A 24,540-nucleotide genomic window follows, 5' to 3' on the forward strand; every position below is an offset into this window, starting at 1 on the left:
TGAAATTAGTAATAGGTTCAGTTTTGCACATCTCCAGAACCTGAATAATTCTTCCCCAAAGCCACCTTCTAACATGTTTTTCATTCTTTAGTAAATAATTCATGACAGTCTTTTGCAACCACTACTTATTAAACGGATAGTTTGGTAATATTCAAACCTGTCAGCTCCTGCTTTCTTTGGAACTGTAATTATTATATTCTTCTTTAAGTCTTGTAGTATTTAGCCCCTTTCATAAATTCAGCTTAGCAGACAGAATAGTTTTGTCATGACTGATTCTCTCAAGGCTATGAACAACTCTGACAGAATGTCACCAACGCCAGGGACCTTGTTTCGACTTAGATCTTTCAGTGCTCTGTCAAATTCTTCTCGCAGTATCATATCTCTCATCTCATCTTTATCTACATCCTCTTCCATTTCTATAGTATTGTTTTCAAGTTAATTTTCCTTCCATAGGGCTTTTATATATTCCTTCCACCATACAACTTTCCCTTCTGTCAGTAGGTACTGGTTTGCTGCCTGAGCTGTTCATATTCATGCGGCCTGAGCTGTTGATCTTCATGCGGCCTTACCTCTTACCACCAAAGGTCTCCATAATTTTCCTGTAGCTGATATCTATCTTTCCACTCGACATGTATGTTTTTACTGCCTTGCATTTCAACTGTAACCATTCCTGCTTCCACATTTTGCCCTTTCCTCTAAATTTAACTTTTTAGACATATGTATTCCCTTTTGGTTGCTTCATTGATATCTTTTCTCCTTTCATTAGTTAAAATTCGTAATGTCCTTTGTTATTCAAGTATTTCTTTAGGGCCTTGTGTTTTTACCTATTTGATTCTCTGCTGCCTTCACTGCTTCATCTCCAAATGTCACCCATTCGACTTTTTCTTTCAATTGTTTCCGTAAATCATTGCCTAAAACTCCCTTTGAAACTCTCAATAACTTCCAATTTCTTTTAATTTATCCATTTACATCAATATACATTCACTGGCGGAGGATACCATGTGCCACTACTACTCATTTCCTTTCCTATTCCACTCGCAAATGGAGTGAGGGAAAAATGACCGTTGTATGCCTCTGCACAAGCTCTTGTTTTTATTATGTCTTCTTTGCAGCCATTACACGAAATGTACGTTGGCAGCAGTGGAATCATTCTGCAGACATCTGCAAACGCAATGATGTTTCACAAAATAGTGTTTCCAGGACCCATCTCCTTAATTTCCAATCTGCCTATGGTTTTTATCTGCAATTAATAAACAATAAATTCTGGACAGAGTCCACTTCTGCTGTAGAAATGTTTTGCAGTTAAAAATCTAACTTCAAAATCTCTCCCATCATTATACTTGGTCCAGTAACATTAATGTGACCACCATCTATGTTCAAAGTCAATGTCCAATAACCACTCACAGATGGTAGGTGGCAGCACTAGCAGTGGAGGGTATATAAATCATGTTGGGGGTATGCAGAACATAGTCCAATCATTCTTATAATGCACAAACAGAGCAATTTACCTGGTGTTCGAAAGTGCATGATCACTGGCTTTCAGACAAAGGGTGGAAGAATTTCTGAAACGGCTAAGCATACTTGCGTACTGCTGTGGTTAAGGTATACTGTGCATGGCAAAATGGTGCTTCCCAAAACCAGTGCCGAGGAAACTGTGGTGTGCCACAGGTCATAGATGACAGGAGTGGACGACAACTGTGGAGATGTGTATTAGGAAACTGTGGTGTGCCACAGGTCATAGATGACAGGAGTGGACGACAACTGTGGAGATGTGTATTAGTGAATAGATGTACAACTGAATACCCAGACGAACCAATCGAGTACCAGCAGTGTCTCCTCAATGACGTTGCTGCATATGGCCCTCTGCAACAGGCACCTAATTCCACCAATACTACAACTGGCATCGAGTATCAACAGGTGGCCTTTTCAGATGAATCAAATTTTATGCTCCATCAGACAGATGGTGTGAAATGTCTAAAACGAAAGAGCCACAGGAGGGGACACTGTGGTCTGCGGAATATTTTTGTGGAATACCACGGGTGATTTCGTCATTCAGGAAGATACAGTGGATCAACACAAGTATGTTCCTGCCTTTGGGAATCATGTCCACCCCTACACATAGCATGTTTTTCCTCAGCAGGATGGCACCTACCAGCAGGACATTGCAATGTGTCACACATCTTGTAGTGTACACCCATGGTTTGAAGAGCACCAGGGTGAGTTTACTAGACTCCCCTGGCAACCAAATTCTCCAGATTTAAACCTAATCAAGAATCTGCGGGTCCACCTCAATAGGGCTGTTTGTACCACAAATCCTCAACTGAGAAATGTAATGCAGGTGGCCATGGCACTGGAGTCAGAATAGGTCCACATCCTAGTCAGTATCTTCCAGAACCTCCTTGACTCTCTTGCTACACATCTCTCAGAGGACTACACTGCAAAAATTTGGTTAGTCAGGCTTGTCACGTGATCACAATAATACGACTGGACAGTGTATAATGTATTTGAAAGCTTCTGGTGTCCCCAAGTCTGTTCCACTTATAAAACCTTCTTTCATGCCATATTAAAACTGCTTATAGCTGATTTATGGTGTTAACATATCGGGTGGTTATAATTAAAGTGCAGCTACTCACAAGAGGTCCAGCATGGGCTATACTTATTGTATGGCAGTAAAACTTGGTAGATATTGTAATGCATTAATGCAGAACCAGTTTATGCGGGAAAAATACTTATAGAAATGTTCCATATGTAACGGATTGAGGATAGGAAGCAGGTAGAAAAGGTCAAACAAGTGAGAAAGGCATACTGTTGATTGTATGATTAACTGACACTTATATAATTTGTTCAATATGAGCACCAGAGATGCCAACAAGATACTGCATCCATAATAAAACGTGATCAACAGTTCCTCACAGCCGTTCCAGTGGATCTGAGGAACATGTTCCTGCATACTGGCCCTTAGACCAGGTAGAGACCAAGTGTGCACCTGGTGAATGCTTTCTTTTACACATCACCCGAGCCAAAAGTCACATGGATTCAGATCAGATGATCTTGCAGCCCATGCATGTGGAAAACCTTTGGTAATAAGACATTCATCGAAGGTTGCATTAACCAGATCTTTCACTGCATGAGTGATGTGAGGAGTTGCCCCATTTTGCATGAAAACAGTGGTTTCCACACAACTGTGCTCTTCCAAAGCAGGAATCACATGCTGTACAAGGAGATGTCAGTAACACGCAGACGTCGTGGTATACTTGACAGGCTCTCTGGGTTTATTCTCTTCAAAGAAGAACAGACTGGAAATAAAGGCGCTTCTGAATCCACACCATCACATACGTCATTCAGTGACGCAGTGGCTCTTTGTGCACAACACGCGGTTTAACAGTACCCTAGATTCGGCAGTTCCGTGTATTCACAAACCCTGTAGCATAAAATGTGCCTCAACACACCATAGAATACTGCCCAGCCACATGTCATCAACTGATCCATGCCAGAAACCAAAGAGAAAATTCAGATTGTTGCTGCAGATCATAAGGTTTCAGTTGCTGCATTGTCTGGATCTTGTATGGGTGTCAGTCTAAAATAGACCGCAAAGCTTTCTGTACTGTTGACCAGGACATGGATATTTCTTGTGACACTGCACGAGTACTTGCCAGGGCATGAGCTGCATGGTCAGTTACAGCAACAGCAACCTCATCAATAAGTTCTGTGGGGATAAGATGCCTTCCTCTCCCAGGTGCCACACCAAGTTCATCTGTGCTTTCAAATTTCATGTTCATCTTCTTTAAACCATTTAATGACATCGGGACTCTCCTAAGAGTTTTCAGTCAGTGATACTCACTCAATGAAGCACAGTAATTACTATTGTTAAACCTCTTCATAAGGAATGTGACAAGACAGATTAAACATTTATCATCCAATTTCCTTACTGACATCTTTTTCCAAAATATTCAAAAAAAGTAATGTACTTTCGGGTTCCGCTGAATGGGTCAGCTGTCCAATTTACGCAGGAGGCGGCTACACAGATAGCAGGGGCTGTGTGGCGTGGACTGGGCGGTTTTTTAGGTTCGGGGGTCTCGGGAAAACACAAAAAGGGCTTCAGTCACAAATGGTGCAGGCTGAACACAGGAAGAACGTAGTTACGGGAACCAGTGGCGTTAACAGTTGTAAATTGTCGTAGCTGTATTGGGAAAGTACCAGAGCTCCAAGCGCTAATAGAAAGCACTGATGCTCAAATCGTTATAGGCACTGAAAGCTGGCTAAATCTGGATATAAGCTCAGCCGAAATTTTTGCGAAAAACCTAACGGTGTTCTGAAAGGATAGGCTAAACACGGTTGGCGGTGACGTGTTTGTTGCAGTTAGAAGTAGTTGAACTTGTCGCGAAATTGAAGTAGATACTTCCTGTGAGTTAGTATGGGCAGAGGTCATTGTTGGCAACCGGAATAAAATAATAATTTGATCCTTTTACCTACTTCCCACTTCAGATGATACAGTTGCTGAAAGGTTCAAAGAAAACTTGGGTTTGATTTCAAACACATACCCGACTCACACGATAATAGTTGAATGCATGTTTAATTCCGGAGGTACGCATAAAATATCATCCGAAATTGTGATAAACGCATTCTCTGAAAATTATTTCGAGCAGTTGGTTTATGAGCCCACGCGAATAGTAAACGGTTGTGAAAACACACTTGACCTCTTAGCAACAAATAAGCCTGAATTAATAACGAGCATCAAAACCGATTCAGGGGTTAGTGAACACAGGGTTGTCGTAGCGAGATTGAGTATTGTAATCCCCAAATTCTCGAAAAATAAGCGAATAATATACCTATTCAAAAAAGCAGATAAAATTCACTCGAAGCATTCCTGAGTGACAATCTCTACTCATTACAAATTAATAATATAAATGTAGGCCAGATGTTTCTTAAATTAAGACAAACAGTATCGGCAGCAATTGAGAGATTTATATCAAATAAATTAACAAACGACGGAGCTGATCCCCCTTGGTACACAAAACAGGTTAGAACACTGTTGCAAAAACAACGAAACAAACATGCCAAATTTAAACAGACGCAAAATCCCCAAGATTGGCGATCTTTTACAAAAGCTCGAAATTTAGTGCGGACTTCAATGCGAGATGACTATAACAGTTTCCACAACGAAAGTTTGTCTCGAAACCTGGCAGAAAAGCCAAAGAGATTCTGCTCGTATGTGAAGTATGTTAGCGGCAAGAAATCATGGAGGTAAGAATAGACCTCCATGCAAGAAATAATCAATGACTCCCCTGCGCGATAGCAATGGAGATACTATCGATGACAGTGCTGCCAAAGCAGAGTTACTAAACACAGCCTTACGAAATGGCTTCACAAAAGAAGACGAAGTAAATGTTCCAGAATTCAAATCGAGAACAGCTGCCAAGAAGAGTAACGTAGAGGTAAATATCCTCGGAGTAGTGAAGTAACTTAAATCACTTAATAAAAGCAAATCCTCTGGTCCAGATTGTATACCATTTAGGTTCCTTTCGGAGTGTGCCGATGCATTAGCTCCATACCTTACAATCATATACAACCGTTCGCTCGGCGAAAGATCCGTACCCAAAGACTGGAAAGTTGCACAGGTCACACCAATATTCAAGAAAGGTAGTAGGAGTAATTCACTATATAATAGGCCCATATCGCTAACGCCGATGTGCAGCAGGATTTTGGAAATAAACATTATGAATTACCTCGAAGAAAACGGTCTTTTGACACACGGACAACATGGGTTTACAAAACATCGTTCCTGTGAATCACAACTAGCTCTTTATTCACATGAAGTGTTGAGTGCTGATGACAAGGGATTTCGGATCGATTCCGTTTTTCTGGATTTTCGGAAGGCTTTTGACACTGTACCACACAAGCGGCTCGTAGTGAAATTGCGTGCTTATGGAATATCGTCTCAGTTATGTGACTGGATTTGTGATTTCCTGTCAGAGAGTCACAGTTCCTACTAATTGACGGAAAGTCAAATAAATTACCACCAGATGGTATTTTTTGTGATTTTTCCCAGGCGTTTGATTGTGTAGATCATCTTCTGCTCTGAGAAAAACTCAAGTGTTATGAACTTCATGGCTTTACACACAGCTGGTTTGGATGATACTTAACAAACAGAAGCAAAGGCTGTTCTGAATAATCCAAACACTGTCAGAATGGTAGAAAATTTCAGTGAGTCCTACAGGGTTCAATTCTGTGTCCACTCCTATGTGAATGATCTTCCACTTAACATTCAATGAGCAGAATTAGTACTTTTTGCAAACAGTACTAGTGTTATAATAAATCCCATTAGAGAGAAAGCAACAGATAAGATGGTAAATGAAATTCTTCCAAAGAATCATAAAGTGGTTCTCATAAAATGAACCCCCCCCCCTCCCCAAATTCTGAAAAACACACTATATTCAGTTCAAAACAACAAATAAAGTCATACAAACAATTCGTGCAGCACGTGAGCAGGAGTCAGTAAATAAAGTAGAAAACTCCAAATTTGTAGTTGTACATACTGGTGAAAACTTTAACTGGAAGAAGGATACTACTGAATTTCTCAAACAGTTATGTTCAACTACTGTTGCTCTTCGTTTAACTGATAATCTTGAAAACAAGCAAATCAACCTCCTGACATATTTTGCATATTTCGACTCAATAATGTCTTATGGTATTGTAGCATCTGGTACACGATGATACTGCGGTCGGCACGTGCAAATAGTCAATCATGTCAATCTCAAATGTCGTACAGCTCAGTTCATGCGCGAGCGTGAAGACAGAAGAATATCGTCCTGACACCAAGTGTTTTCACCGCTTTGGGTGCAGTGATACACCTACAGCGGTTCGCCACATTTATTTTAGAATCACAGTGCAACTACCGATTTTTATTCTTTGCTGAAGAACAGATTACTCGTGGTAAAAAACAGAGCCGGTACCTAACTTAGTAATGTAGATTTGAGAGTTAATAAATCTGTTGAAGTTGCATCTCGTTTTTGATTGGACGGAAGTTTGGGTTTGGGGTATTCTCACGCTGTAATACATACCACCATACGAACAAACAGTGAGGGAATGATCAATGGCATCTTGCCTGGCAGTGTTCCTCCTGCCCTTTTGGCCCCACAATCCCATATTGTGATTTTCTTAGGCTGAAGCAAACTTTTCCTGCACCAGAATAACTGTCAATAACACTAAATTTCCATTGCTCATAGGCTGTCTCAACCAGCGATGTGCTACGGAAGTTCAAGACGTAATAACAGCACCTCCAATGGGGAAAATACCTATGACTGATTAAAAGCGGAGCTCATACGTCGTGTAGCGGCTTCAGGAAGATCACATTCACCAGGTATAGGCTCAAGAAGAAATGGGTGACAGGAAGCCCTCACAATACCTTCACTATCTTTGCAACACACTGGACATCAGCATAATTTCTGACAATCTCCGCACACAATTTGGAGCAAATGTCTGCCATCTTGGGACATGCCATCATTCATATGCAGCTGGGCATGTCACTGGACACAGTTGCAGAACTTGCTCACCGCATTCAAGATTCCATCACACCGTGCTCGCAGGCCACTACAGTAACTGTTCCTACCAGTGTTACATCCATAGCCCCTAAGGTGTTGCATTCCGATTACGATGCCCTAGCTGCCAAAGTGGTTCTCTTAAGCTCACAGATGGTACCTTTGCTTTCGCATGGGAATATGAGCCGCCATAGAGAGCATAGCCAACGAAGTTCAAGGAGACGCTCCACTTCACATTCTGCATCAGAGCCTAGCTCTACAGTTTGCTTGTACCACCGCAGATACAGCGTACAAGCCCATGCACATTCCCAAATGGGAACAGCCATCGTTAGTAGGTGCCACTGACTGCAACAACAACCCTTAAAGCCTATTTATAATGGAGTGGACGTCGGGAAGGAAATATCTAGTAGATACAGAATCTGATCTGAGTATTTTACCAAGGAAGTCACTCTGATGCTAGAGGCCATGCAGCCAGTCAGCTTGGCAGGTGCTAACAATACAGAGATCCCAGCTTATGGTACATGGTGTGAGGATGTGAGTCTAGGCCTGGGTAGACAATTTACGTGGAATTTTACAGTAGTAGACGTGGCTGAAGCGATAATAGGCACTGATTTCTTAGCATATTTCAGACTCTTGCCCAATACATCTAATGCCTGCCTTGTGGACAGCCTTATTTGTTTGACAGCCGCTGAAATTACCGTGATACTAGAACCAGTAGCGTCAAGCTTGTGCAAGTAGCAGATGAAGAGTACTGCACAATTTTGCAAGATTTTCTGGCCTTAGATAGACCTCAGGGAGCATCACAAAGGTGTTGCATGATACTGTCCATCACATCAAAACTACAGATGGACCACCTGTGTCATGTTGCATATGCAGAGTAGCATGTGGACGCCTCGCAATATCACTGGCAGAGTTTGACCGTATGTTGACGGAGGGAGTTATTCGTATGTCATACAGTCTGTGGGTGTCAGCATTACACCTAGACCCTAAAAAGGTGGAGCTTTGTGTCCATGCAGTGATTATTGAGCGATGAATGCCAGGGCTATTCCCAATTGCTACCCGGTACCATTATTACGTGGCTACAACCACACTCCTCATAGCTCAACAGTATTTAGCATCATTGACCGTGCAAGGGGCTACACGCAGATCATGGTCATGCCAGAGAACGTTCCCAAGGCGGCTATATTTATGCCCTTTGGATTATTTTAGTCAAAGTTTATGACATTTGGGTTGCAGAACGCTGCACAGTCCTGGGAGTGGTTCATGGGTTCTATCTTGCATGGGCTACCTTTCTGGTTCACATACCTGGACAACATGTTGGTCTATTCAGAAACCAGAGAACAGCATTACAGGCACTTACATGTGGTTCTTAAACGACTGGAGAAGTAAAGCATGTTTTAAATGCACTTTTGGCTAGCCTGGAGTTCAGTTTCTGAGCCACCACATATTGTCCTCTGGTTCTGCACCACTATCATAAAAAGTAGAGGCCATATTACAACTGCCAAAGCCTACCAATATAAAAGAGCTACACAGATATCTCGCAATGTTAAATTTTTACCAGCATCTTTTACCATGTACTGAAAAGCAATAAGCACCATTAAATACTCCACTAACAGGCGCAGCGGTACAAGGTAAAGCTCCCATTCAAAGGAATAAGAGTATGGACATGGCATTCCAAGCACCAAAACACAGCATTGCTCAGGCCACCCTGCTCACCTGCTCAAAACTGGGTGCCCTGCTTGCCTTAGTGATTGATGCCAGCCAGTTTGCAAACAGCGCAGCTTTGCAACAATGGGTAGATGGTGCATGGCAGTTGTGGATCACGTACCACTGGAATACACATTCCATAAGAACAGTGACAGGTGCTCACCATGTCAGTACTCTCAACTTGAGTTTACAACCCAATTCACTACAGACTTGTAGCACATTTCTGGACTGACCAACGTGGTGGCCAATTGCTTATCCAGAGTATTTGGTATTTCACAACCACTGAACATGACAGAGCTAGCAGGAATGCAGCAAGAAGACCCTGGATTACAAGCAATATTATGCGATGACAAAATCGCTAAATTGCAACTGGTCAGCATTCCGTATGAAACCAGCAAGGTCTACTGCGATACACTGCACGTCAGATCACGACTGTATGTACTCACCGCATTCTGCTGCGCGGTGTCTGATAACCTCCATAACCAGTGTCACCCTGGAGTGCATGTGATGGTTAAACTAGTGTTACAGAGGTTGTCGTCGGTGGACTAGATCATACCCACGCTCCCAGTTATCCAAAGTTGCCCGATATTTGCATGCTCCAATCTGGGCATTCCCAGATGTCAGTGTGTGTTTTTCTCACATTTGCATGGATGTGGTAGGACCACTGCCTCTCTCAGACAGCCGTCACTACATAATGATAATGACTGGCAGGTACACGCATTGGCCGGAAGCAGTACCTACTGATGACATTTCAGCATAAATGCTTGCAGCAACTTTCACATCAACATGGCTCACCAAATTTGGTTGCCACCTCCATATAACAACCAACAGGTGGAGACAGTTCAAGTCTGAATTCTGAATTGTTCATGCAGCTAGCCAAGTTCTGTGGATATTCGCACCGTAAGACCACGGCCACCACCCGGCTAGTAAAGACATGCTGGAAAGGTGGCACTGCACATTAGAGGCAGCATTTATGTGCCACAGGACCACATGGACTTTTGCACTTCCCATTGCCCTACTTGATCTGAGGAATGCATTCAAGCCAGACATTGAGACTTCAGCAGCAGAGCTTGTATACAGAATGCCACTGCGTCTGTTGGGTGTATTCGGCGATGCCACAAAGGTATCTGATGTTAACGATCAGCTGTATCCTCCTGAGGTCCACGGTCCAGTATGCTGGACTACACACAAAAGCAATGCTTGAGACCCGAAATTCAGTATACTGTACCAGCCATTCTGAAAAAAGTAAAATTGCAAAAAAAATGTCCTGTTTTAATATGTATTTTAGGCATATCTGGCCCAAAAAAAGAGTACATTCTAAATGAAATTAAAGAAAAACCCCTTTGGGCCTAAGGAGGATAATTCCTACATACTCTATATGAGATAGTGGCCCACATGAAACCAGTGAGAGCCACTAGGCTTGGATACCACAAAACGTTCATGCGTAAGGATATGGACACGTCCACTCACATTATGCTTTGCACGGACACTGTTAAACCACTCAACACTTGACCATGCCTTGTTCTGTGCAGGAGTTCGCATACCATGGACATTCTTGTTAATGGCAAACCAGCTACAATTTCAATGAATACAGTTAAGATGGCCTACATGTTCAAATAAGTGCCGACCACACTTCCAAGGATTTCAGGAGAAGAGAAGAAAGGGGGGCTATAATCCAGCCTCCCACTCTGGCACCAACTCAACCATTTGAAGAACCTAAATGCACCACTCGCTCAGGAAAATATGTTCATTTTCCCACCAGGTACAGAGAAGACTTACCATGCCCCAGTCTTGCCAAGGGGGCCGACTGCTACAGGCTGATATTGCAGCTGGCGCATGCGATAGTAGTTCATGCGAATCTCAAATGTTGTTCAGCACAGTTTGTGTGCGAGTGCAAAGATAGAAGAACGATGTCCTGACACTGAGTGTTTTCACTGCTTGGCGTGCGGTGACACACCTGCAACGACTCACCACACTTATTCTTAGAATCGCACAGCAAATACTAATTTTTACTTTTTGTCGGAAACATTCTGTTATTCTTGTTAAAAAACAAAGCCTGTACCTAACTTAGTAATGTGGTTTTGAGAATTAATAAATCTGTTGAAGTCCTATCTGATTTTTGATTGAGCGGAAGTTTGAGGGCAGGATACTCTATAGTTTTATACATCCCTTCAATATCGTTTTCTGAGGTAACTCATCACTTAGAGAGAAAATATTGATTGCACAATAACAAATAGTAAGAATAATATGTGGTGTTCACTCACAGATGTAATGTAGGTAACTCTTCAAGGAAGCTAGGCATTTGAACTGTGCTATCGCAATACATGTATTTGCTAATAAAATTCCTGATAAATAATCCATCACAATTTCAGTAGAACACATATGTCCATATCTAAAACACTAGAGGGGAAAAATTACCTTTATTACGCACTAGCTTAGTGCCCGCTGCTGTGTTAGCATAGACTGTATGAATTGCACAGATTTTTTGTGATTTTCTTTACTCAGATTTTTATGTTGTTCATCAATTGCAAAACCTTCTAAATTTCTTACACTAATTAAGGCCACAAAATCACAGTCTTTTCTGAATGTACTTCTGCCCAAAAAGTGGTTCTGCTATCTGGAGGTGGAGGTTTTTGTTAATTGTGCCTTTTGGTTTCTTCTGGTGACATTTTCATAAAAACTTTCATCTGCTAACTCATATTTCTTTATATTTAGCCGAAAAGTGAAATACCAGTTTTCATAGATTTAGCTTTAAACACTTATTAATACACTCCTGGAAACGGAAAAAAGAACACATTGACACCGGTGTGTCAGGCCCACCATACTTGCTCCGGACACTGCGAGAGGGCTGTACAAGCAATGATCACACGCACGGCACAGCGGACACACCAGGAACCGTGGTGTTGGCCGTCGAATGGCGCTAGCTGCGCAGCATTTGTGCACCACCGCCGTCAGTGTCAGCCAGTTTGCCGTGGCATACGGAGCTCCATCGCAGTCTTTAACACTGGTAGCATGCCGCGACAGCGTGGACGTGAACCGTATGTGCAGTTGACGGACTTTGAGCGAGGGCGTATAGTGGGCATGCGGGAGGCCGGGTGGACGTACCGCCGAATTGCTCAACACGTGGGGGCGTGAGGTCTCCACAGTACATCGATGTTGTCGCCAGTGGTCGGCGGAAGGTGCACGTGCCCGTCGACCTGGGACCGGACCGCAGCGACGCACGGATGCACGCCAAGACCGTAGGATCCTACGCAGTGCCGTAGGGGACCGCACCGCCACTTCCCAGCAAATTAGGGACACTGTTGCTCCTGGGGTATCGGCGAGGACCATTCGCAACCGTCTCCATGAAGCTGGGCTACGGTCCCGCACACCGTTAGGCCCTCTTCCGCTCACGCCCCAACATCGTGCAGCCCGCCTCCAGTGGTGTCGCGACAGGCGTGAATGGAGGGACGAATGGAGACGTGTCGTCTTCAGCGATGAGAGTCGCTTCTGCCTTGGTGCCAATGATGGTCGTATGCGTGTTTGGCGCCGTGCAGGTGAGTGCCACAATAAGGACTGCATACGACCGAGGCACACAGGGCCAACACCCGGCATCATGGTGTGGGGAGCGATCTCCTACACTGGCCGTACACCACTGGTGATCGTTGAGGGGACACTGAATAGTGCACGGTACATCCAAACCGTCATCGAACCCATCGTTCTACCATTCCTAGACCGGCAAGGGAACTTGCTGTTCCAACAGGACAATGCACGTCCGCGTGTATCCCGTGCCACCTAACGTGCTTTACAAGGTGTAAGTCAACTACCCTGGCCAGCAAGATCTCCGGATCTGTCCCCCATTGAGCATGTTTGGGACTGGATGAAGTGTCGTCTCACGCGGTCTGCACGTCCAGCACGAACGCTGGTCCAACTGAGGTGCCAGGTGGAAATGGCATGGCAAGCCGTTCCACAGGACTACATCCAGCATCTCTACGATCGTCTCCATGGGAGAATAGCAGCCTGCATTGCTGCGAAAGGTGGATATACACTGTACTAGTGCCGACATTGTGCATGCTCTGTTGCCTGTGTCTATGTGCCTGTGGTTCTGTCAGTGTGATCACGTGATGTATCTGACCCCAGGAATGTGTCAATAAAGTTTCCCCTTCCTGGGAAAATTAATTCACGGTGTTCTTATTTCAATTTCCAGGAGTGTACAATGAAATATTTACTTAACAATTTTCATCTCCTATTTCACCCCTACAATTTCTAAAAACATGTTTGTTATTATTATTTATTTATTTATTTCTGAGAGAGAAGTCAAATACCATTTTTCATAGATGTAGCTTTAAACATGCTTTAGTAGTTATTTAACAATTATTTATTTTCAAAATAAAATTTCACCCCCATAGTGAATGAATTTGCAAAAACGCTGAAACACAAATTTCTTTACTTCTGACTGAGAAGCAAAATACCAAGTTTCATAGGTCTAACTTGAAAATTGCTTAATAGTGACATATTTTCAAAAGACTTTCTCCCCTATTTTAGCCCCTTAGGGATGGAAAATCAAAATATCCCTTCTTAAACAATGCCTACAGTATAAGATCAACACCCTCTATGAATTTCAAGGTTTTATCCTCAGCGGTTTGAGCTGGGGCTGGTTAGTAAATGTGTGAGCCAGTCAATCAGGATATTGTCTTTTATATGAGAGTTCTACGGAAAGCAAGTTCCATTCGGTCGTGATATGGAAACCACGATGAAAATCTGATGAAGCTTTACACAGACATGTTGAGCAGTGTTGCAAATATTCCCATCGATTGTGTCTTGTTGCTCTTTTCAGTTCTGAGCATACAGTGAGTACGTACAGATGCCTGGGAAATAGCAGCTACCATCAAGCATGAGGGCTTGGTGAGAGATTTCACCTGACATCATGCAGCCCACATAACGACTGTCAAGCAGGTCCTTCTTCATGACACTTCCCCACCACACTCTACAGGTGCGATGAAGATGCTCCTGCAGTATTTTCGATGGAAAGTGTTTGATCACCCACAATACAGCCCATTACTGGCTACCCCTGAGTTTCATCTCTGCTCACATGAACTGCTGGTTTTGAAGTCAGCATTTGGCACACTCACAAGCTGCAGACCAGCATAGAGTATTGGCGAAAAACACAAGTGGCTGCCATCTATGATGTGAGTATTGGAAAGTTGGCACAATACTATGACAAATGTCTAAGTCAGAGCAGCAACTGTAGCTGGAACGTGTAGGTAATTTTGCAAATTAAACATTTTTTATTTTCACAGTGGTTTCCATTTCAGGATCGATTGGCACTTACTTCTGAATAGCCCTCTTGTACAGAGATTATTAAAGCTGTGAGTGGCTCAGAAAGAAGTTCAATATACAGCAAGAAAAATCTTTGACCATTTGCCCAACAACATGATAAATCACATCTCCGAGCCACAGACTCGAGACTTGTGCATAATTTAGAAAATGCCAATTCCAAATACAATCGTCTGAGTAATGAAGTGGCACTGATATTTGAAAGCATCTCCTCAAAAAAATATAAGACCCAAACCACAATACACACCAAAAAGCCCTGGATAACACTGGTATTAAGATTTCATGCAAAAGGAATCAAAGGCCCATACATCGCCACAAAAAATCCAGACAACCACAGCCAAATCACTGTAAAAAATATTGTAAAATACTAAGTAAAGTTATTTAGCAGTTAAAAAGTTTGTACCTATGTTCCAAAATTAATAAACCCAATAACAAAATCAAAACAGTATGGGAAGTGATTAGGAGTGAGACTGCTGCAAATTGCCTCAGTAGTTCCCAAAACATTGCTCTCATTAATGTAGGTAAACAAGTACAAAACCGAGAGACTGTGGCAAAAATTTTAATGAGTACTTTTTAAATGTTGCTGAGAAAACAAGACGAAATGGCTCTGTATAAGAGGCCTTAAAAATATTGACAGATCATTTCCCAATTTCCATAGAGCAGGTAAGTATAGCCCCTATAACAGTACAGGAAGTATAAGAAAAACCATTATTTCTTTAAAAAGCAAAAATTCAACTGGTGTCAACATCGTCTCCAGCAAAATGCTAAAAGCCTGCTGCAATCAGTTCAGTGGAGTCCTAGCTCATATATTCAATGCCTTTCTGAAAAAAGGTATCTTCTCTGACAGGATGAAGTATGCTATTGTAAAGCCCCCCTACAAAAATGATGATACCTCAGATGTTACAAACTATCGTCCTCTCTCTCTTTTGACTATATTTTCTGAAGTCCTTGAAAAATTAATATATGCAGGACAATCAGTCACCTAGAAAACTTTGCATTAATTAGTAAAAACCAGTTTGGATTCGGAGAAGATATCTCCACAACTGAAGCTATATTTCCATCTACCAGTGACATTTTGGAATGCCTTGACAAGAAGACATTGCCTGTGAGCATATTTTGTGATCTGTCTAAGGCTTTCAACTGTGTCAATCATAGAGTGCTTATAGAGAAAACATGCCACTATGGACTCCAAGGACAAATGGGCAACTGGCTCAAATCCTATCTACAGGGCAGACAACAGAAAATAGTGTTAGACGGTAACAATATGCAGGTAGGAGGGGTAAAGTCTGACTGGGGAAAAGTAAATATGGAGTTCCAGAAGATTCTGTCCTTGGTCCTCTGCTATTTCTCATATACACACATAAAAAAAAATTTGCATCACCTCAGTTCTGTGAGTTCTGGAACCTGTACAGAAAATTGGAATAGAGATCAACATAAACATCATTTCTGCCCTTTTTATTGCTCATGAAAACCACATGTTGCATGTTGTACCACCACACAGCGAGACCTTCAGGGGTGGTGGTCCAGATTGCAGTACACACCAGTACCTCTAATACCCATTAGCACGTCCTCTTGCATTGATGCATGCCTGTATTCATCGTGGCATACTATCCACAAGTTCATCAAGGCACTGTTGGTCCAGATTGTCCAACTCCTCAATGAGGATTTGGCGTAGATCCCTCAGAGCGATTGGTAGGTCACGACGTCCATAAACAGTCCTTTACAATCTATCCCAGGCATGTTCATGTCTGGAGAACATGCTGACCACTCTAGTTGAGCGATGCCATTATCCTGAAGGAAGACATTAACAAGATGTGCACAATGGGGGTGTGAATTGTCGTCCACGAAGATGGATGCCTCGCCAATATGCTGCCGATATGGTTGCACTATCAGTCGGAGGATGGCATTCACGTATTGTACAGCCATTACGGCACCTTCCATGACCACCAGCGGTATACGTCCGCCCCACTTAACACCACCCCAAAACATCAGGGAACCTCCACCTTGATGCCTCCAAACACATCTCTGACGATTGTCTGGTTGAAGGCATATGTGACACTCATCGGCGAAGAGAACATGCTGCCAATCCTGAGCAGTCCATTCGGCATGTTGTTGGGGCCATTGGTACTGTGTTGCATGGTGTCGTGGTTGCAAAGATGGACCTCACCATGGACATCAGGAGTGAATTTGCGCATCATGCAGCCTACTGTGCACAGCGTGAGTCATAACACGATGTCCTGTGGCTGCACGAAAAGCATTATTCAACATGGTGGCATTGCTGTCAGGCTTCCTCCGAGCCATAATCCATAGGTAGCGGTCATCCATTGAAGTAGTAACCCTTGGGCGACCAGAGCAAGGCATATCATAGACAGTTCCTGTCTCTCTGTATCTCCTCCATGTCTGAACAACGCCTACGTAAAGGTTTTTTAAATTGCCGCCACCAGTCACAAACCCTGTTGACTATTGTATTACTTATTTATTTAGCGACATGTTTCGAGGGAATACCATCTTCAAACTAAATGGCATTACAAAAACAATTTTACAGTAAGGTCATACTGATGTTACATAGTCTTTTCCTAAAGGCTGTTACATCAGCATTAGTATGACCTTATTATAAAATTGTTTTTGTAATGCCATTTAGCCTGAAGATGAGATATTTCCTCGAAACATGTTGCTAAATAAAGAAGTAATACAATAGTCAACAAAGTTTGTGACTGAAAGCAGTAATTTTAAAAAACCTTTACATATTTCTTGAGACAGTCACAGTTGAAAAATAGTCAAAATGGCTTCAAATTCTGAACAACATTGCTTTGGTTCACTCCGAGATGCCTGGACACTTCTCTTGTTGGATCTCTTCCTGCGGATGTGATCGAACAGCGGTATTGACTGTCTAGGCAAGGTTGAACTACAGACAATATGACCCATGTACCTCCTTCCTGGTGGAATGATTGGAACTGATTAGCTGTCAGACCCACTCCATCTAATAAGCACTGCTCATGCTTGTTTAAATCTTTGGGTGGGTTTAGTGACATCTCTGAACAGTCAGAGGGACTGTGCCTGTGATAAAATATCCACAGTCGAGGTCTATCTTCAGGAGTTCAGGGAACTGGGGTGATGCAAAACTTTTTTTGATGTGTGTATATCAATGACCTACCTTTGTACTCAAACAAAGAAGCATGTTTACATTGTTTGTAGGTGACACAAGCAGTGTGATAGATAAGACATCCTATGACCCACAATTAAATGCCAACCAATTAATTACTTGAGGTTGTTCTGAATTGGTTCACAGTTAATTCTCTATCAATAATCCGCAGCAAAACCAATTACATTCATTTCCAGTCACAGAAGCCCACAGGATATAAACATTGCACCTGAGAGCGAGCAGATACAGAGGATAAATTGTTTGAAATTCTTTGGCTTACATATAGATAACAGGCTTAACTGGTAACACCACATCCAGGAAACCCTGAAATGGCTTAATTCAGCAACAATGTCTCAAAATCTGCTTACTTTGGCTACTTCCATTCAATTATGTGTTATGGAGTAATCTTCTGGGTCAATTCATCACTATCAAAAAATGACTTTACAAGTCAGAAAAAGGCTGTCCAAATTTTGTGGGGAGTGCCTCCAACAACCTCATGTCACAACCTTTTTAAGCAAATAGGAATACTAACCACTACTACACAATATCTCTTTTCATACATGACATTCATGCTTCACAATCCTTCTCAATATGAACAAAATGAAACATACCATCATCATAACACAAGAAGGAAATGTGACATACACTGTGACCTGAAAAATTTGTCTCTGTTGCAAAAAGATGTACAACATACAAGCACAAAAATCTTCAGTGCACTTCCAAGTAATATTACATGTCTACAAAATAATAATGTGCTATTTAAAAATAAGCTCGCGTTCTTGCTTGAAAAAAGTGTCTGTTCTCTAGAAGAATTCCATAGCAGAGATAGCTAAGACCATTTACCATGCCATGTATTATCGAGAATTTAATATACCTTGCAGCTTTAATTAGATTAATTGGTGATCTGTAAGTCCAGAAAATGGGAAAATGGTCACTTTTACTCTGGACTCTGGGGGGGGGGGGGGGGGGGGAAGAGAGAGAGAGAGAGAGAGAGAGAGAGAGAGAGAGAGAGAGAGGAGGAGGAGGAGATGATATGTCTAGATACAACCTGAAAATTGTATTTTAACCTTTGTTTGCGAGTGTGATTAGAACTTACTGATTGTGTTACTTTATTATTATTATTATTATTATTATTTTCAATTTTTATTCTTAATCTTTGTTTATTGCCCTGATGGAAACAAATGCAATAATGAATTAAATGTTTTGCTCATTCCACATCCATGCGTTACTGCGCAAAAATGGATCTATGGAATATGTATTGCAATAAAATAAAAAAATAAACACACTTTCCTTTCTAGCCTTAGCCACAAAACATTGAAACTATGGAAGATAACTAAGCTGAAGCTGTTAGAATTGGTGCATCTCCAGCAACTTTTCACTCATTTGGAAGGGTTAACTGCAATCTAGTCTTCTGATGTAGCCTTACCATTAGTAATGCAAATTGCAGCTTGCAACTTATATGTTGCAGCCAGATGCCAGTCAGTGATGTATGGATATACAACATCTGGATCAGCATGCAGTTCCAATCTGTAATTTTATTATTGGCTAAGGACACTTTTAGCATGTTTTCCAACAATTGCTTCCCACTACTAACAGGTACAATCCCTGTGTTTTAATCACCACTGTGTCACCTCACTTGGTGTCGAGCCCGGTGGTCTAGCGGTAAAGCAGGTGCCTGGAAACGGAGTGGTAATGAGATCATATCCCTGTCAGACCACATTTTTTTCAGTCCGTGTCTTACCTAGCCTTCACCTATCAACGATGTGATGTGTCTCCAGAAACTACATGTGATTTGGATCCTACATTCAACAGTATGTCCCCTTCTCCCCAGTTGGATAGCTGGGTTTGGTTAGGGCCACATAAGTCACCAAAGTGGCCTCCAACTGAAACACTTGCAACCAATCATTGACACACACAAAATCATTTTCATTATTATTATTTTTATTATTAGTTCATCTTAGTAGGTTCTTTATGTACTCACAGCAGTGAGTGTCAGGCAACATGAAAAAAAGAATTACGATAATTTTATGGTGCCAAGACAAATTGTTTCCAAAGAAACAATGGTTTCTTGAAGTTTTCCTGGCAGGCCTCATTCACCCATTCACCCCACAGTGTAAAATGCTTTAAAAATCTTGTAAGTGACTCACCTTGAGAATGGCTGAAAGTTTGTCAGTCAAAATATTGGTACACGAGTTGATAATGTCCTGGATGCACTCCCAAAAAATGATGGAACAAAAGAGTGTTTGTTGATACTGTAAAAGCAACTGAAGACTACTATATTGCAACTGAATACTTCTCTTTTGAGCACTGATGAATGTGCCACAAGTCCAGTGAATCAGAGCAAATAAACCAATCTTTTATTTAACCAGCAGCTTCAAGAAAATTAAAAAATAAACTTACCCAATCTTCTGATAAGTATTTTGGTCCAAAATAATGTTAGTGTGTCTTTTTGTGTTTGTGTCTGTGAACGTGTTCTTGAGCAAAGGACATTATTTCAGTGGCAGGGAAGTGATGCATTTCCGAACAATGCAACGTGTACATCAATCTCATTTTTATGCAAATAGCTGTCAGTTTGAAGAAAAGAAGGGATGAGGAGGCAGAGACGTTAACACTGAGGTCTCTAAAACATAGGATGTATCTCTGCAGATGCTGTCCATCATATTTGCAATAATATTGATCACAACTGAAAATGTATGAAATTGAGTGCACTGCATTTTCATTTGTTTCATTATCTTATACTAATTCATCTTACATAATACAATTAAAATATAAACTCTTATTATTATTTTCTGTTAAGAAAGACATTAAATGCTACATCCTAGCAGTAGTCAACAGGAAAGGATGAGGTTAGCGAGGACATGAAAGAAAAACCATAAACTTATTTCATACAGTTGAAAAAGACTTTTTCTGTTATGTATATGAATACATTAACAACCATGACAAACATATTTTACAAAGATATCATTCAGAAGTTATAACATTTGGAAACTCAAGAGGATTCTAGCTATTAAAATATCACAAAATAGCTTCTGCTTCCACTGTTTCTTGTTTTGGCACATACCAGGCTTTTAAATCATCTCATAACCTTAAAAAAAGACACTTAACACTGTTTTGAAATTTTTATTTTTGTAAATATATAACAAGACCAGTAAAATTTATAATTACAAAACAATAAATAGAATATGTAATGTAGCCTTTAGATGTTCAACCTTTGGTTGTATAAAACTGTTGTAATGTTCAAAGAGTTTTACTTTGACTGTTAGGATCAATATCCATCCAAAATGCAAAATGTAATTCCACAGATGATTCCAGTCATATAAGACTGAAAAATAAAAGTGATACAATTAACTGAGACACAATTTCAGATAACCAAAATTCATATCCTTACAAAATATATCTTATTTTCTTTCTGAAAATATTACAAATTTACATAGATATATTATTTCATACTATCTTTCATAGTATAAAAGTGTTTTTCCCTGCTATGCCTCATTTCATTCGGGAACTAACTCAACTCAGTGTATTAGTCCAGCATTCACAGTGTCCAGAACTCCAAGTCAAGTTATGTGTCTGAATAACAAATGGTAATTAGATTTAACTGTATTGTTCATGATTAAACCCACCAATTTAATTATCTCTTGAAATTAAGCTCTGAAACCTTCATTATTCAATTTGGCATTAACTGCTGGAGGGAAGAATAGGACATTCATTCAGCACCATCAGTGAAAGACACCTCAACTCACTTCTTGCTAAAGCGCCTCCTACATCCCAGAAAGTGCAAATTATTTTACATAATGACTTAACAACAATAACTTCATTATCTAAGATGCTCTACGATCAGTAGAGATAAACAATATGTCCAATAAAAGAAATCACATCAATTAACACAAGGCATAAATAAGTTAAAACATGCAAACAATATTTTGTATAGTTGATATCACACAGTTTCTACTTACATACTATAAACAAAGAAGTCAAATATTAAAGTCTTAAATATTACCATACAGAACAAAACATATTCTTTAAAGTTCATTAAATAAATAACAGTCCCTTGAAACTACACGATATGTTACTGATATTCATTCTACACTCTGATATGGCTTTTTACTGTAATATAACTATACTGTAATATAACTAAAACATGGATTTACAAACCCATTAGTCATAGAAACAATGAAAAAAGCTGTAGTCAGCTCCTGGATCTTTCTTTTTACACCCACAATATCATTACTTTGGAACTAAAGAAAACTTCAGCAAAGCTTTACACAACAAAACATTTCATGTTTGTCACAAAAAGAGTTCTTTTTTCTATGCAGTACAGGTTCTATGCTGCAGGCAAAGTTACAGAAACAAGAAAAGTCTACCTTGCTTCACAGAGTTCAAACAGTTGCCACTGTGACAGTATTTTTAGGCTTTCTGGCAGTAACTCTATGTTACCAAACCTATGCAGACATACTGCATGCTGGATAACAGAGTAGAAAGCTTACAACTGAAGTGACCTGTCAGTAATCTGGTTGGTAATTGCCACAATCATACAAAAAGTTAATGCTGTTGACTGTGACAGTGTTGATTTCATAGTGTCTTCCACCAGTCATTAAGTTATTTAAGAGTGAAAATTAATTATTTTTCTTTACTGTAGTAGTCCCGCTACTGCAGTATCATTCAGCACATGGGCATGTCATGATCATTCTTTACTCATCCAAATGACTGAACACAATATAATCACTTACTTGAGTAGCACCCATCAAACCAACTTCCTTTTGTCTTACACAGCACAAAATACATAAGTGCACCTTAAATTGGCCACATACACTGTAACATGTACACACACTCACACTTGTGAACCACACATTAATGAGGCTATTAATCATCCTAATAAAAAAATTATGACAAAATATTCATACACACTTCACAAAGATATTTTAAATTTGTCATATAAAAACAAAGATACATTAACATCTACAAATCGTATCATTACTGTAGTCACAAAGTGATTTTATTTTCTAAAAGGATGAGACAGAGTAAGTGTTCAAATATGTAACCAATATCTTTAAAACTAACAACTATCAGGATTGTCAGACCTTGCACTGAGTTAAATGTATTGCATAGAGCAATCAATCAAATAATACTGTAACTGTCAAATACAGTTTTTTTAATACAAGCAAATGACAAAATTTAAAGCATATCACATATAAATTGAACTAATCTTTTAGTAATTAGGAAGGGGTTGAATTTTGTAAATCTTGCAAATAAAATCAACATTTAGGTACACATGCTGACAATCCTAGAAAAATCAACAAGAGACCATCAGTTTCAACCATTATCAATAGATAAGGGTATAAAAGTCTCTCAGTGTTTACTTATCCGTAATTAAACATCTGGAATCAGAATACCAATGACTGTGTTATACCTGTTAACACACTTTTAATTACTTGTTATGAAATCACATTTATATTTTGTAGAGTCAGTTACAATACTGGTCCATATGTGAAGCCATTTCTGGAGCTAGTTCTTCCATCAAGCATCAAGATGCGTCAGAGTTGACCATCACAGAGGGCACAATACGTCCAAAATTTGCTCGCTTGAACCTGTCCTCTAGCGTCCCAGGAATCTGATAAACCAAAATGTTAACATTACAGTCCTCTGCGGATTTGCAGTTAAACTGTATGTTTTATGTGATGGAGCTCATGTACATAGTATTATTTGAGTTTCTTGTCAGTTACTTAAATATTCAAATGTTACTTTTGTAATACACATACAGTAAAAAAAATATCAAATGATAAATGATAGTTACATTGCTAACACTGCTTTAATGAATATTTATCTTTATAAGAATCCTTATAGGAACATCAAAATTAGTTGAAGTACTGCCGTTCAAAGATCTTCTTATGTCAAATCAATATCACAGTACTGACTTTCTAAGTGTTATGTGTCTCTCAGTCCTTCATTATAGAGTTGCCAAAGTGCATGATAAGTTTATAGAGCAAAATATTTTCTTGATACATGTTATTTTAGCAGTATCACTTTTAAATCTTTTCTCCCCTAGTAGACTTGTCCTATACGAATTTCCTTTGCGTGATTTTTAACCATACAACTGATGTCATATGTTTCTGAATATATTACTACTGCAATGCTCTTTTGATGTATGTACCCAGGAATGAAATCTAACAGCACATACAAATCTTTCCTTACGAGTCAACAACAAGTTAACAGATATGTACAAAAGTCATCACATGTACTAGCTGTTTGAATCCTGACAAAAATGGGAGTAAAGTGGCAAGGGGAAGGGATAATTAAAAATTGGAAAATAATTTTTGCCAAAATCTTAAGCTTTCTTTTTTTTTTGGGGGGGGGGGGGGAGGGAGGGTGGGGGGGAGGGAGGGATGACGTAGGAAGAAGAGGGAAATTACGAATTTAATACCAGCAAGAAATAAACCTTGACAAATGTGAGCAGTTGTAAGTGTTAGAGGTAAACAATAGAGAGATTAAGAATAGAAGAGAACGCAAAACAAAAATGGGGCAAACAGAGGTTACATGAAGGACAGAATAGTGAAGGGGAATAATTAAATCAAAGAGAATAATTGACACCAAAATGAACTGTAAGATGCAGAAGAGTGACAGGAAGTAAAATTTTATTAGGGTTGGAACTTTAATAGTGGCAACTATTTATTTACAGCTCGTACAAAATAGAGATGTGTTTCATAGTTTTACTGACCTTCAGAGTATTCACCAGCATTGTGATAACCCATTGCCAGCGATGTGGAAGTCATACGATACTATTAGCAGTGCCAGTGGTGTTGACAGTTCGAGCGGCACGGTCTATTGCCTGATGAATTT

The 24,540-nt window shown here is 40.3% G+C and overlaps 1 protein-coding gene across 3 annotated transcripts in view; it reads right to left on the reverse strand.

The window, feature by feature from the left end:
• Nucleotides 1–21,828: 21,828 nt before the first annotated feature.
• Nucleotides 21,829–24,540, reverse strand: part of LOC124789885 (6-phosphofructo-2-kinase/fructose-2,6-bisphosphatase 2) — a 372,196-nt gene continuing 369,484 nt past the window's right edge. For all 3 annotated transcript variants that reach the window (XM_047257403.1, XM_047257406.1, XM_047257404.1), the window contains one exon: nt 21,829–23,314. In XM_047257403.1, the coding sequence (XP_047113359.1) occupies nt 23,228–23,314 (87 nt within the window). In that variant the 3' untranslated portion in view covers nt 21,829–23,227. The remainder of the gene's footprint in view (nt 23,315–24,540) is intronic.

The sequence above is a fragment of the Schistocerca piceifrons genome, chromosome 3 (genome assembly GCF_021461385.2).
Source record: "Schistocerca piceifrons isolate TAMUIC-IGC-003096 chromosome 3, iqSchPice1.1, whole genome shotgun sequence".
Taxonomy (NCBI): domain Eukaryota; kingdom Metazoa; phylum Arthropoda; class Insecta; order Orthoptera; family Acrididae; genus Schistocerca; species Schistocerca piceifrons.